Here is a 13,001-nt window from a genome sequence, read left to right as displayed (position 1 = left end):
AATTGGTTGATATTTTTCCTTTGAGTAATGAAGAAGTATGGCTATTCAGAATGAGTGTCAAGCCAATTGGACTCTTTTGTTTGGAGAGCACGACCTGGAGCTTGCTCCACTTTGATTTTATCCGCTATTGAACACAGTATATTCCGTCTTAAATTGTATCAATTATTTACATTTTAGGATAGCTAAGGATGGATTAGGATAGTTGTTTGAAATGTTTGGACCAAGTTTACAGGTAATTTATTAGATCATTTGTAGTCCTTTTGGGCGAGTTGGAACCGGTGTTTTTCTGAATCAAATGTGCCAAATAATCTGACGTTTTGGGGATAAGAAAAAGGAGTTTATCAAACAAAAGGACCATTTGTGATGTTTCTGGGACATATTGGAGTGCCAACAGAAGATCTTCAAAGGCATGAATTATTTAGTTATTTCTGACTTTCGTGTCGCACCTGCTTGGTTGAAATATGATTTTCATGTATTTGTATGCTTTCGCCGTAAAGCCTTTTTGAAATCTGACACGGTGGCTGGATGAACAAGAAGTTAAGCTTTATTTTGATGTATTGCACTTGTGATTTTATGAAAGTTAAATATTTCTAATAATTTAATTTGAATTTCGCGCTCTGCAATTTCACTGGATGTTGTCGAAACGTTCTGCTAGCAGGAACGTCTAGCCGTAACAGGTTTTAAGCAGGACATTCATACGAGCCTTAAAATCCAAACATAATCCATGCACTCATATGCAACATTGTAAAAATACGCTTTTTTTTGCTGGCGTTCTATAAGAACTCCCCAATGTTCTGCCACCAACTTGAAGTGCATCGCCCTCGCGTGGCAATGTTTGCAAAACACAGAAAGGCATCTGTTGTTCTTTGAGAGGCTTTGAAGCCATCTGTTGGCCATATTGGCACTCCCCAGTAGGAGCAGTCCTCCATAGGAATTCTATAATATTTAAATGAAATGTTTTCATAGGAAAAATTACATGTATTGAACTATTTTTGTTGTAGTGGGGACAGTAACTTTAGTAATCTAAAAAAGAGTATACTTTAAGGATTTAAAAAAATATATATTAAGATTTTTATTTTTATGTTTAGCTCAGATAATATAATTTAAAAGTATGCTTTAAGGTGTCTGTAATAGAATAAATGTAGCAAAATCAAATGCAGACATGAATAAATGCATTTCTAGCTAATAAATGCATGAATAAATGCATTTAAATGCATTTAGATAAGAGGAATACCTATGTATGAATGCTGTTAATTGACTACAGCGTTCAACACCATTGTCCGCTCCAAGCTCGTCACCAAGCTTAGGACGCTGGGACTAAACACCTCCCTCTGCAACTGCATCCTGGACTTCCTGACGGGCCGACCACAGGTGGTGAGGGTAGGAAACATCACCTCCGCCATGCTGACCCTCAACACGGGGGTCCTACAGGGGTATGTGCTTTGTCCCCTCCTGTACTCCTTGTTCACCCACGACTGCATGGCCACGCACGTTTGTTTGCTGACTTTTGCTGCGGTGGTAGGCCTGATCACCGGCTACAATGAATCAGCCTATAGGGAGGAGGGAAGTGACCTGGCAGTGTGGTGCCAGAGCAACAACCTCTCCTTCAACGTTAGTAAGACCAAGGAGCTGATCGTGACTACAGGAAAAGAGGGGGCGAGCACTACCCCATCCGCATCGATAGGGCTGCAGTGGAGCAGGTCGAGAGCTTCAAGTTCCTCAGTGTCCAAATCACTAAAGACTTAAAATGGTCCAAACACCCATGCCCAGTCGTGAAGAAGGCGCGACTATGGCTCTTCGCCCTCAGGAAGTTGAAAACGTTTAGCATGAGCCCTGAAATCTTCAAAAAGTTCTACAGCTGTACCATTGAGAGCATCTTGAATGGCTGCATCACTGCCTGGTATGGCAATAGCACCTCCCTCGATTGCATGGTGTTACAGAGGGTGGTGTGGACAACCCAGTACCTCACTGGGGCCGAGCTCGCTGCCATCCAGTACATCTATATCAGGCGGTATGGAAGGAAGTCCCGGAAAATCGTTAAAGACTCCAACCACTCAAGCCATAGACTATTCTCTCTGCTTCCACACAGCAAGCAGTACCGGTGAATAAAGTCTAACACCAACAGGCTCTTCAACAGCTTCTATCCCCAAGCAATACTTATTTTCCACCATAATTTGCAAATAAATTCATAAAAAATCCTACAATGTGATTTTCTGGATTTTTTTTTCTAATTTTGTCTGTCATAGTTGAAGTGTATCTATGATGAACATTACAGGCCTCTCTCATCTTTTTAAGTGGAAGACCTTGCACAATTGGTGGCTGACTAAATACTTTTTTGCCCCACTGTATAGCTAACAAAACTGTATATCTGAGTTAACCTTGTATCTTTAATGACCTTTTATTTTAAGTTGTTCACTGTCTCTGCACACTCACAGGGCACTCACACACTCACACACTCCATAATATGCTCACTTACACATAATATCCACATACATTTATACTGACTCTACACACATGCACACCCACTCACATACAAGCTACTGCTACTCTGTTTATCATATATCCTGTTGCCTAGTCAACTTATCCCTATACATATCTACCGCCAGTATTCCTGTACATTGTAAATATGGTATTGCAACTGACCCTGTACAGTATGCTTATTTGCTTCCTTATTGTGTTCCTCATATTTCTTGGGTGTTTTTCTAGTATTACATTGTTATTGATTATTGCATTGTTGGGTTTTGAGTTTGCAGAAAGAAATTTCACTGTGCTTGTGCATGTGACATAAAAACTTGAAACTATAGCTTCCAAAATATTTTTTACAACGGTGAGGGGAGTGCCAAGATGGAGGAAAGGTTGCTTCAACACAGCGCCCCCTATTAGTCATTTAGTGTATATATAAATTATTGGTTGTACCCCATGAGAACCCAAAATATAGACCAATAGAAACTCTCGTTTGCGTTGCAAAACGTTCTCCGTTTGGAGTAAATGGTTTTGAAACGTTTTTCAACCGAACAAGGTAGTGGATACACTCCTGGTAAGGAAAATTTGACACAGCAAGCCATAACATGTGACTCTTGTTTTTCGACTCTGCCTAAACCATAAAGAATGATAGAGGACTCTTCTTTGTATCGTTCATATTATGGCGTCCGTAAGTACATGGGCAGTGCAATTGAGGCCATTTCCATTTTGAAGTAGTCCAATTTCTTCTTCTACTACTTCTATGAGTTGGTAAACAAACTAAACCGGTGAATACTGCCACCTGGAATTAGTTGTTGGAACAGGTATAATGCCAAGATTGGCGATTTACTGCCACCTGAAGTTATGGAATGTTAACTCACAAGCATAATTAATTGGCTATAGATGGAATTATGTGATCCTTCCTTAACCCATAGGGCAGGTTTTCCCAAACTCGGTTTTGCACTACACAGCTGATTCAAATAGTCAGCTAATCATGCATCTTTGATCATTTGAATCGGCTGTGTAGTGTCAGAGCAAAAAGCAAAACGTGCACCAAGTTTGGGAAACGCTGTAATAGGAAGTCCCACCCAGTTGACAATTTCAAAATTATGAAAGTCCTCAATGGCGCTGCCTATGCTAACATAGGCTTTGGGGCACTAAGAGTCCTCTATCTAACTCTATGGCCCAAACGCATTATTCCGTCTCTAATCTGTGCTTCCGTACTCATAGCCATCGGAAAGATCATACTACGGTCACTTTTATATAGTACCGACTGTAAAATCATTCTCTGTCCTCCCTTACGATGGCTTTTTTACAATCGATTGTCTTGATCTTCATGGCATCTTTTTGTATTGGTAAGTAGCTACTTGACTAGCTTATCTATATTATTCTGTTTACAGTCTTTTTGGCAAACCCTTGTCTAACGAGTCGCTGTCACTATATATTAACAATTACAAAATTAGGCCTGGATTCTGCACAAATTCATCAGTTAAAACTGCGCTATGAAGCAGTCGTGCTTTTTTCATCAATTAGTAATGCCAGATCATGGAAGATATTTAGCTTCATTCCCACTAGGCACATACTGGTGGAATCAACTCAACAAAATTACGTTGAACCAACGTGGATAGACGTTCGATTGACGTCTATGCCCAGTGGGTTTTTCTTTGCTAAACGTAGATTACATTAGGCCTGTTCAATATTTGTGACATGACACGGTCTGGTTCTTGCCAGATTAGTATACGTCTGTTTATGCAACTCCCATTTTTGTAGACCGAGATATAGGTAAATATCAAAAAGGTATTCTGGTGTCACACCTTTCCTCCCCCATCTTTCAGTTCCCGTTTACTGTGCAAATATAGAATACCATATTCTCTGCAACTATTGCAGAAATACGCTAGGCCGTTTTAAATTTGGGACATGATGTGGTCTGGTTCTTAACAGAATGGAAAACATTTCTTGAGCTGAAATAAAACATCGCTGAGGAGTATTTACGTCTGTAATAAAGCCCTTTTGTTGGGAAAAACTCATTCTGATTGGCTGGGCCTGGCTGCCAAGTGGGTGGGACTATGCCCTCCAAGGTCCACCCATAGCTGCACCCCTGCCCAGTCATGTGAAATCGATAGATTAGGGCCTAATGAATATATTTCAATTGACTGATTTACTTACTCTTTGAAATGGTTGCATGTTGTGTTTATATTTTTGGTCAGTATATAAAGCACCACTCCACACTTAATTCTTAATGTCTACTGCTTGCAAAATCATATTTTTTCATATATAAATATAATGTTGACAATAATGACAATAATTGTCCTGACTTTTAAGAATCCCTGAATCGCTTTGCTTTTCTGATTGGCAAGTTTTACCATTAAATTATTTTAGATCTACAGGAGTGCAAGTTTGACCATTAAATTATTTTAGATCTACAGGAGTGCAAGTTTGACCATTGCACGGACCGTGGCGATACTTTGGCACAATTATTACAATATGGCAAATCTTAGTCAATTGCATTCTATCCATGCATGCTTTTGCAGGCTACCTGAGACAAGGAGATAGGTAGGAGGGCATACAGGCTGTTGACAATTTATTAATGCGCAATTTGCTTAAATGTGTAATGGAAACATTTCAACCACATTTTTATTCGACACTAGGTTTTTGCAGATTTGTTTATTTTTTATATGCGTGACGTCATTACGTCCATCTGTTTAAAAAAAATAATAAAATACGATATGTAAATGGAACGCACCCAAGCAGGCAATTGTCGCATTTATTTTCTATGCAAACTTTCTAATTGGCGAAGAAAGAAAAAATCTCTGGACAAGTTCATGGAAACATAGCTGTTGGCAAGAGAGCACAAACAAGACTGGCACCCAGGCTAGTGCCTTGTTCCAATATCTGAATAGAAATGATGTCTCGTACTAAAGTCTGCATCTGACCTAGTTAACAACTTTTATTTATACTAACAAACTAAACTGTGGTTTATTCTGTGGGATCTTCACAGGTGAGACCATGGTCATCGGTGAGCCTACCAGGCCCAAGTTGGGCATCACACAGCTGTCCTCAGTAAGATATCAATGATTGTATGTGTGAAACCAACAGATCTAACATCTCTTCCAGGACCAGGTTTGATGGAAACTACACCGGTTAACAGTTAACAATTGTATAACTTGTATTCTCTATTCTAGGGAATATAGCCCAGTACTTGGTTCATAAAGCATTCATCACATCTATAGAAAACTCCATATCTTGGCCACATATTTCTAGTAACACCAAGCCTGTTTCACCAAGCCTGTACTTTCACACACTAGAAACAAGTTATTTTTCAACTTCAGAAAGACAGTTGTTGCGGTGTGCATTTTTTTCATCAGAGATTCCATACCTGAACTGTAGAGCATGTGGTTGTTAGGTTAGAGATGTAGTGGGTTATGACTGAAAATGTTAATTGATAGTTACTCGCTGACCTCTGACCTTCCCCATCTACCAGACAACTGACATCTGCTCAGACTGCAGCCAGATCATTGAGCTATTCACAGACATGATCTCCAACACTGACACCCAGGTGAGTACCCATTCTGCTGAAGTATGTCTTCTCTCATTTTATAGTTGTAGCCAGAGTTGCAGATAACACCCTGACCAGAAAGTGGTACTTCAAGTAAATATGAAAAAAGCCTTCTGTTCTCCCCCCATCTTTCAGTTCCCGTTTACTGTTCCCATCCCCCCCCATCTTTCAGTTCCCATTTACTGTTCCCATCTCCCCCATCTTTCAGTTCCCGTTCATTATGCAAATATAGAATACCATATCTTGCAACAACTCCCGTACAGTACAGTCAACAGTTGAACTCTGCGCTTGAAACAAAGTCTACTAGAAGGATGTCAAATTGACATGTCATTGTGCATCTCACCCCATAACAAAGTGAGCCACTAATAGTGTACTGTAACCTTTATATGTATCTATGTTAATTGTTTAGGAGCTGATCCACAACACCCTGGATGCCCTGTGTCTGCGCCTCCCCATAGTTGAGGCTCAAAACCACTGTATGTCCCAGGTGCATATGTACCTGCCCCAAGCCCTCCAGTACCTCACTGGCATACTGGTGAGTGCCTAGGAACTGCAAACATGCAGAGAAAGGAAAGTCTGGTTTACAACGTAACCATCCAAAAATGTTCCTACATTGTATCATGGGCAATAATGTTGTTATTCGATAACATAAGGACTTATCAATTGTCTTTCTCCTTCATATCTGTAGAAGCCAGGTGAGACGTGTATGGTCCTGGGCCTGTGTGCTGTCCGCTCAGAGAGAAAAGCGCCTGAACCGCTTCCTCCCACTTTCAATGACATCGATCTTTCGAATGCTGTACTTGACTCAGGCACCAGCCCAGAGGTGAGTGTGAGCGCTGAACTTTTGTACAGTCTAGGAACGGAAGTCTCTTCCCTTTGACAAACAAACAATGTGTTTTTCTAGTTCTGCATGGTTTGTCATTTTTCTGTCTGCAGTGAATGCTCTCTCACCAGCTGATCTCCTCTCCAGGTGCAGATCAGCCCACAGTGTACCTTCTGTGTTTATCTTATGAAGAAACTGGAGAGCATGTTGCCTACAGAGAAGACAGAGGTAACTCTCTCAATAAGTCTATATATTTCACACAAGTGTCCACACTCACTAACACGCAGACACATTTTGTTGGACACCCTTGACCCTTGCAGGATGCCATAGTGAAGCTAATGGGTGAGGTGTGTGGCCTCCTGCCTGCAAGCTACAAAGACCAGTGTGAAGACTTCATCAACAAGTATGGAAAGGAGATTGTTGACTTCCTGCTGTCGTCAGCCGCCCCTCACTCCATCTGTGCCCTGCTGCACCTGTGTCTGTTCCAGGAGACCCCCAGCATGGGTGAGTGGGGTGATTTGGTCAGACCAGAGCTCTCGTTTCAATCATAAGGTCAAATGTGTGTGGTCTCATACTGATATGACTATGTGGGCTACACATTTTCTTTCTATTCTCTCCTCTTCTACCCTCATCGTTCATGCTCTCCTTGATCTGTAGATTATCTCTGTCTCCCTTGGCACTGCTCTTCACATTGTAGCCCTCTGTAACCCTGACCCCCCCTCTCCAGAGATGCCCCTCCCCTCTGACTGTGATTCCTGCCGTACGCTGGCGGTTCTGAGCCGGCTCCACCTGGGTCTCAACGCCACTGAACCTCAGACCTCCTCTTTCCTCCAGTCTGTCTGCCTGCAGCACCCCAATGCCATCCCCAAGGTCTGCCCAGCCCCTATGCCCTACATCCACCCCTTAGCCCCTACATGTTTATTTAGAAGCCCCACAGAGCTTATGCCAGTTTCATCTGGCGTAGAAGGAGAATAGGCCTAAATATAGTGCTCTGTGCTGTAGTCGCCGTAAGATACAACAATAACAAAAAGCTTTCAGTTGTGTTTAAAGCATTGACGTCAGTTTCATTGTGCCCGTCTTTGTGTTCTATCCAGTGTGAAATGTTCACCAAACTCTACGGTCCCAGACTACAGAAGGTTCTGGGAAGCCAAATGGATGCTCCGGATACATGTGAGGTAATTAAACCATTCCCATCCAGCCGTAGGAGAGGGTCCTCCTCTGACTCTACAGTGTCTGTAATCCCCAGACCACTTCTTCTAATTACTAACCATGACCACTGTCCCATTGACAAGTGGTTTGATTGTGTGTAAGATGACTGAGTCTTGTCTTAGTTAGTATGGGCTCCAGAGTGGTGCAGCGGTCTAAGGCACTGCATCTCAGTGCTTGAGGCTTCACTACAGACACCCTGGTTCGATTCCAGGCTGTATCATAACCGGCCGTGATTGGGAGTCCCATATGGCGGCGCACAATTGGCCCAGCGTCGTACGGGTTTGGCCGGTGTAGGCCGTCATTGTAAATAAGAATTTGATCTTAACTGACTTTCATAGTTAAATAAAATAAATGTTAAAACGTATATCACCTGACTATACAAAACTTTGTACTGAGTGTACAAAACATTGGGAACACCTGCTCGTTCCATGACAGACTGAACCAGGTGAATGGGATGATCCTTTATTGATGTCACTTTTTAAGTCTACTTAAATCAGTCTAGATGAAGGGGAGGAGACAGGTTAAAGAGGGATTTTTAAGCCTTGATACATGGATTGTGTGCCATTCAAAAGGTGAAAAATATTTAAGTGCCTTTGAACAGGGTTATGTGTTTTTCACACTCAACAGTTTCCCATGTGTCAAGAATGTTCCACCACCCAGGCCTCCCCGGTGGCGCAGTGGTCTAGGGCACTGCATCGCAGTGTGCCACCAGAGACTCTGGTGGGAGATCCATGGGGCGACGCACAATTGGCCTAGTGTCGTCCGAGTTAGGGAGGGTTTGGCCGGTGGGGATATCCTTGTCTCATCGCACACTAGTGACACATTGGTGCGGCTGGCTTCCGGGTTGGATGCGCGCTGTTAAGAAGCAGTGTGGTTGGGTTGTGAGGACACATGCCTTTGAGACAAGATAGTAACTACTAACAATTGGATACCAATAAATTGGGAGTAAAATGTAAAAAAAAAAATAAGTACACCATCCAAACAACTTGACATGACTGTGGAGTTGGAGTCAAACTGGGCCAGCATCCCTGTGGAGCGCTTTTGACACCTTGTAGAGCATGCCTACAGCATATTGAGACTGTTCTGAGGGCAAAAGGGTGTGCAACTCAATATTAATAATGTTTTATACACTCTTTGTCCTCCAGAGAGCTGATATGTGTGTTGCTGTGAAAGAGCAGCATCTTCTGGGGAAGAACCAGTGTACCTGGGGACCCAGTTACATCTGCAGGGACTTGAAAACTGCTCAGGGGTGTGGTGTAAGTAAACTAGATCTGCCATGGGCCCGGTTTCCTGATGGCGATAGAACGAGTGTTTTTAACGATGCATTTTTCCTACAACGATCGTAGATGTAACATGCGTTTTCCAAAACCATGCAGAGAGAGTGGTCGCTAAGTGCGTCGTTGGAGCATGTGTCAATACTGGGAGTGCTTCTCTCGGATCAGGTTTCTCTTTTCAAATCTTTAACATTCAAATTATTTCACAATACTGACGGATCAGCTCCTAGAGAGATATTACCACCTACGGCTGTGAATATTGAGGTGGCTAATTATAATGCTTACCCAATCAAAATGCACTAAATAACCGATTTGGCACATTATTGCGCGCTTGCTAGGCTACACATCATGAAATATTGAGATGACTTAGACAGTAGCCTACAAGTAGCAAAATAACTCAACTGATTGAACATGAAATCTATTTCAATATGTTATACTGACCGTTGCTTGTTTGCATCAACTGCAAAGACATTGGCAACTTTGTATTTGTAGTCAACTATTCAACTTAGTTTTTTTTATTGGCGGTCAGACAGACGGATAAACCATGTGATTCCATGTTTAGCGAAGATCTTCTGTATATAAAAGCATCTAACGACAAACTAACGACAACAGCTGGTACCCTTACAGCTCATTGAAATAATGCTTAATTCCTCCTGAAAAGTGATTAAATTAAAGCTATTTTATCATGTATACTTGCATGCCTTTGGTATGTCATAAAGCAAAGAAGCTGTGAAAAGAGATGAATTATTGCTTATTCTACAAAGATATTCAAAAATAGCCTGGACACATTTGTTGGTACACCATAGAAAATATAAATAATTGGATTTAGGGATATTTCAAACGAATTCGTTTCTTTAATTAGTATCACACGTCTTGTAATCAGTCATTCGGCCTATTTAAATGGAGAAAAGTATTCACTGTGCTGTTTGGTATCATTGTGGTCACCACACTGAACATGGACCAGAGTAAAGTAGTCACTGTGCTGTTTGGTATCATTGTGTGCACCACATTGAACATGGACCAGAGTAAAGTAGTCACTGTGCTGTTTGGTATCATTGTGGTCACCACACTGAACATGGACCAGAGTAAAGTAGTCACTGTGCTGTTTGGTATCATTGTGGTCACCACACTGAACATGGACCAGAGAAGGCAAAGGAGGAGATCAGAAAGGAAATAATAGACAAGCATGGTAAAGGTAAAGGCTACAAGACCATGTCCAAGCAGCTTGATGTTCCTGTGACAACAGTTGCAAATATTATTAAGAAGTTTAAGGTCCATGGAACTGTAGCCAACCTCCCTGGGCGTGTCCGCAAGAGGAAAATGGACTCCAGATTGAACAGAAGGAGAGTGCGAATGGTAGAAAAAGAACCAAGGATAACTGCCAAAGAGATACAAGCTGAACTCCAAGGTGAAGGTACGTCAGTTTCTGATCACACCATCCGTCACTTTTTGAGCGAAAGTGGCCTCCATGGAAGAAAACCCCAGGAGGACTCTTTTGAAAGAAAAACATTAAGCCAGACTGGAATTTCTAAAAATGCATATTGGCAAGCCACAATCCTTCTGGGAGAATGCCCTTTGCACAGATGAGTCAAAACTGAAGCCTTTTGGCAAGTCACATCAGCTCTTTGTTCACAGATGAAAAAATGAAGCTTTCAAAGAAAAGAACACCATGCTGACAATGAAACATGGAGGTTCACCCAACTACCTCATTCCCCAACTTATTTATTTTTGCTATTTTGCACCCCAGTATCTCTATTTGCACATCTATCACTCCAGTGTTAATGCTAAATTGTAATTATTTCGCCACTATGGGCTATTTATTGCTTTATACCTCCCTAATTTTACTACATTTGCACACACTGTATATAGATTTTTCTATTGTGTTATTGGCTGTATGCTTCTTTATCCCATGTGTATCTCTTGTGTTGTTGCTTTATCTTGGCCAGGTCGCAGTTGTAAATGATAACTTGTTCTCAACTGGCCTACCTGGTGAAATAAAAAAGGCTTGGTTATGTTTTGGGGCTGCTTTGCTGCGCCTGGCACAGGGTGCCTTGAATCTGTGCAGGGCACAATGAAATCTCAAGACTATCAAGGCATTCTGGAGCAAAACGTACTGCCCAGTGTCAGAAAGCTCTGTCTCAGTCGCAGGTCATGGGTGCTCCAACAGGAAATGACCCTAAATACACAGCTAAAAGCACCCAAGAATGGGTAACAACAAAAGATTGGGGAGGACTATTCTGAAGTGGCCTTTTGAGTCCTGATCTGAATCCTATCGAACATCTATGGAAATAGCTGAAACTTGCCGTCTGGAGAAGGCACCTATCAAACCTGAGACAGCTGGATCAGTTTGTTCAGGAAGAGTGGGCCAAACTACCTGTTAACAGGTGCAGTCGTCTCATTGCAGTGATTGCCTCAAGGTTGTGCAACAAAATATGAAGTTATGGGTCCCATAATTTTTCTCTATGCCATTTGTTTTATTTACAATAAGTGGAATAAAAAAATCATAAGCAAAGTCTGATTTATATTAAATATGGAACAAACAATGGTGGATGCCAATTACTTTGGTCAGTTTCAAGTTATTACAGAGAGAATTGTGCATTCGTCTTTTGTGGAGGGATGCCAAAAAATTTGAGCATGTCTGTAGCTGTTCTACGAGTGGTCTGAGGCAGGCTACGACTTCCTTGAATTTGATTAATTGCAACATTAACAATGGTTTTGGGAAACAGCTTGGCGATTTAACTATGCTCATACAAAGGTTCTAACGAACTTAGCCTTAAGATGTTTTTGGGAAACTGGGCCATGGTCTTATCTAATACAACAACCTAAGCTATAAGTAAATTAAAATATAGGACATGTCTGCCGTGGTGTATTGTCTGAAAAACAACCCGACCCACACCAATGCTTTGCTGCCTTATTTCTGATCTGGTTTTATTTTCATTTTGATACAACTCCAGATGGTAGACTTCTGCCAGAAGTTGATGTGGAACTAGAGCTGAGAACCACTCCCAGAGTTCTCCCTCCATGGATGAAGCTGATGATTTAACTGCCAAATATATGTTTTAGTATTGCACTTGTTACTGATTGCACTATTGCCTTTAATGACTTTTCTTTGCCACAGTTTAAATTAAATATTTTGCCAACTTCATTTTACAGGTCATCTGATATTGCACTGAGCAATTTAAGTAAAATTTCTGGATATTTAATTTCTTGATTTTCACTTCTGGTAGACTGTTGTAGCACTGAGATGATTTGATGTCAGGTTTGATTTGCACTGGGTGGGCTGTTATGAGTACAGTAAGTCATTTAGTCAAGCAATGTAAATAATTGACTTTAAATAATATTGGACCTATTTAAGCACATAGCCACAAGTATAACAATTTACATTTTGAAATGTGACTTCAGTTGTAGGTAATAGTATCTTCATATAAAATCAGTCATAATCAGGAAGAACATAGTAAATGAAAGTGGCAAAGTGTCTTGAAGAAATTAGTGAACATGTACCTCCTGTTGAGAAATCCTTTCAATCAGTAATGTGAACATTAATTAAAATTTTAATTCATTTAATGTACAATTGTTAGATTTCATTTTTGTGATCCAACTAAATGTACATGAGTATTTATCCTATAATGCTTACAATAGGAACATCATTTTGCAATTGGTAATGTCAACATTTTATTTC

General features: G+C 41.1%; 1 protein-coding gene across 2 annotated transcripts; it reads left to right on the top strand.

The window, feature by feature from the left end:
- The first annotated feature begins 3,649 nt into the window (after positions 1-3,649).
- On the top strand, positions 3,650-12,886 carry LOC112245928 (prosaposin). 2 transcript variants are annotated; one of them, XM_024414121.2, is made up of 11 exons: positions 3,652-3,815; positions 5,459-5,520; positions 5,942-6,016; positions 6,426-6,551; positions 6,705-6,839; positions 6,987-7,067; positions 7,160-7,343; positions 7,567-7,709; positions 7,934-8,014; positions 9,194-9,304; positions 12,277-12,886. In XM_024414121.2, exons 1-11 carry the CDS (start codon positions 3,764-3,766, stop codon positions 12,310-12,312), a joined length of 1,086 nt encoding a protein of 361 aa, XP_024269889.1. In that variant the 5' UTR covers positions 3,652-3,763; the 3' UTR covers positions 12,313-12,886. The 2 variants fall into 2 exon arrangements, with proteins under 2 accessions (XP_024269890.1, XP_024269889.1); XM_024414122.2 differs by lacking the exon at positions 9,194-9,304 and having other exon boundaries at positions 3,650-3,815.
- The last annotated feature ends 115 nt before the right edge of the window (positions 12,887-13,001 follow it).

This window comes from Oncorhynchus tshawytscha, linkage group LG04 (genome assembly GCF_018296145.1).
Source record: "Oncorhynchus tshawytscha isolate Ot180627B linkage group LG04, Otsh_v2.0, whole genome shotgun sequence".
In the NCBI taxonomy this organism is placed as follows: Eukaryota; Metazoa; Chordata; class Actinopteri; order Salmoniformes; family Salmonidae; genus Oncorhynchus; species Oncorhynchus tshawytscha.
The sequence above is the reverse complement of the archived record's forward strand: the minus strand, read 5'-3'. Positions and strand labels throughout refer to the sequence as shown.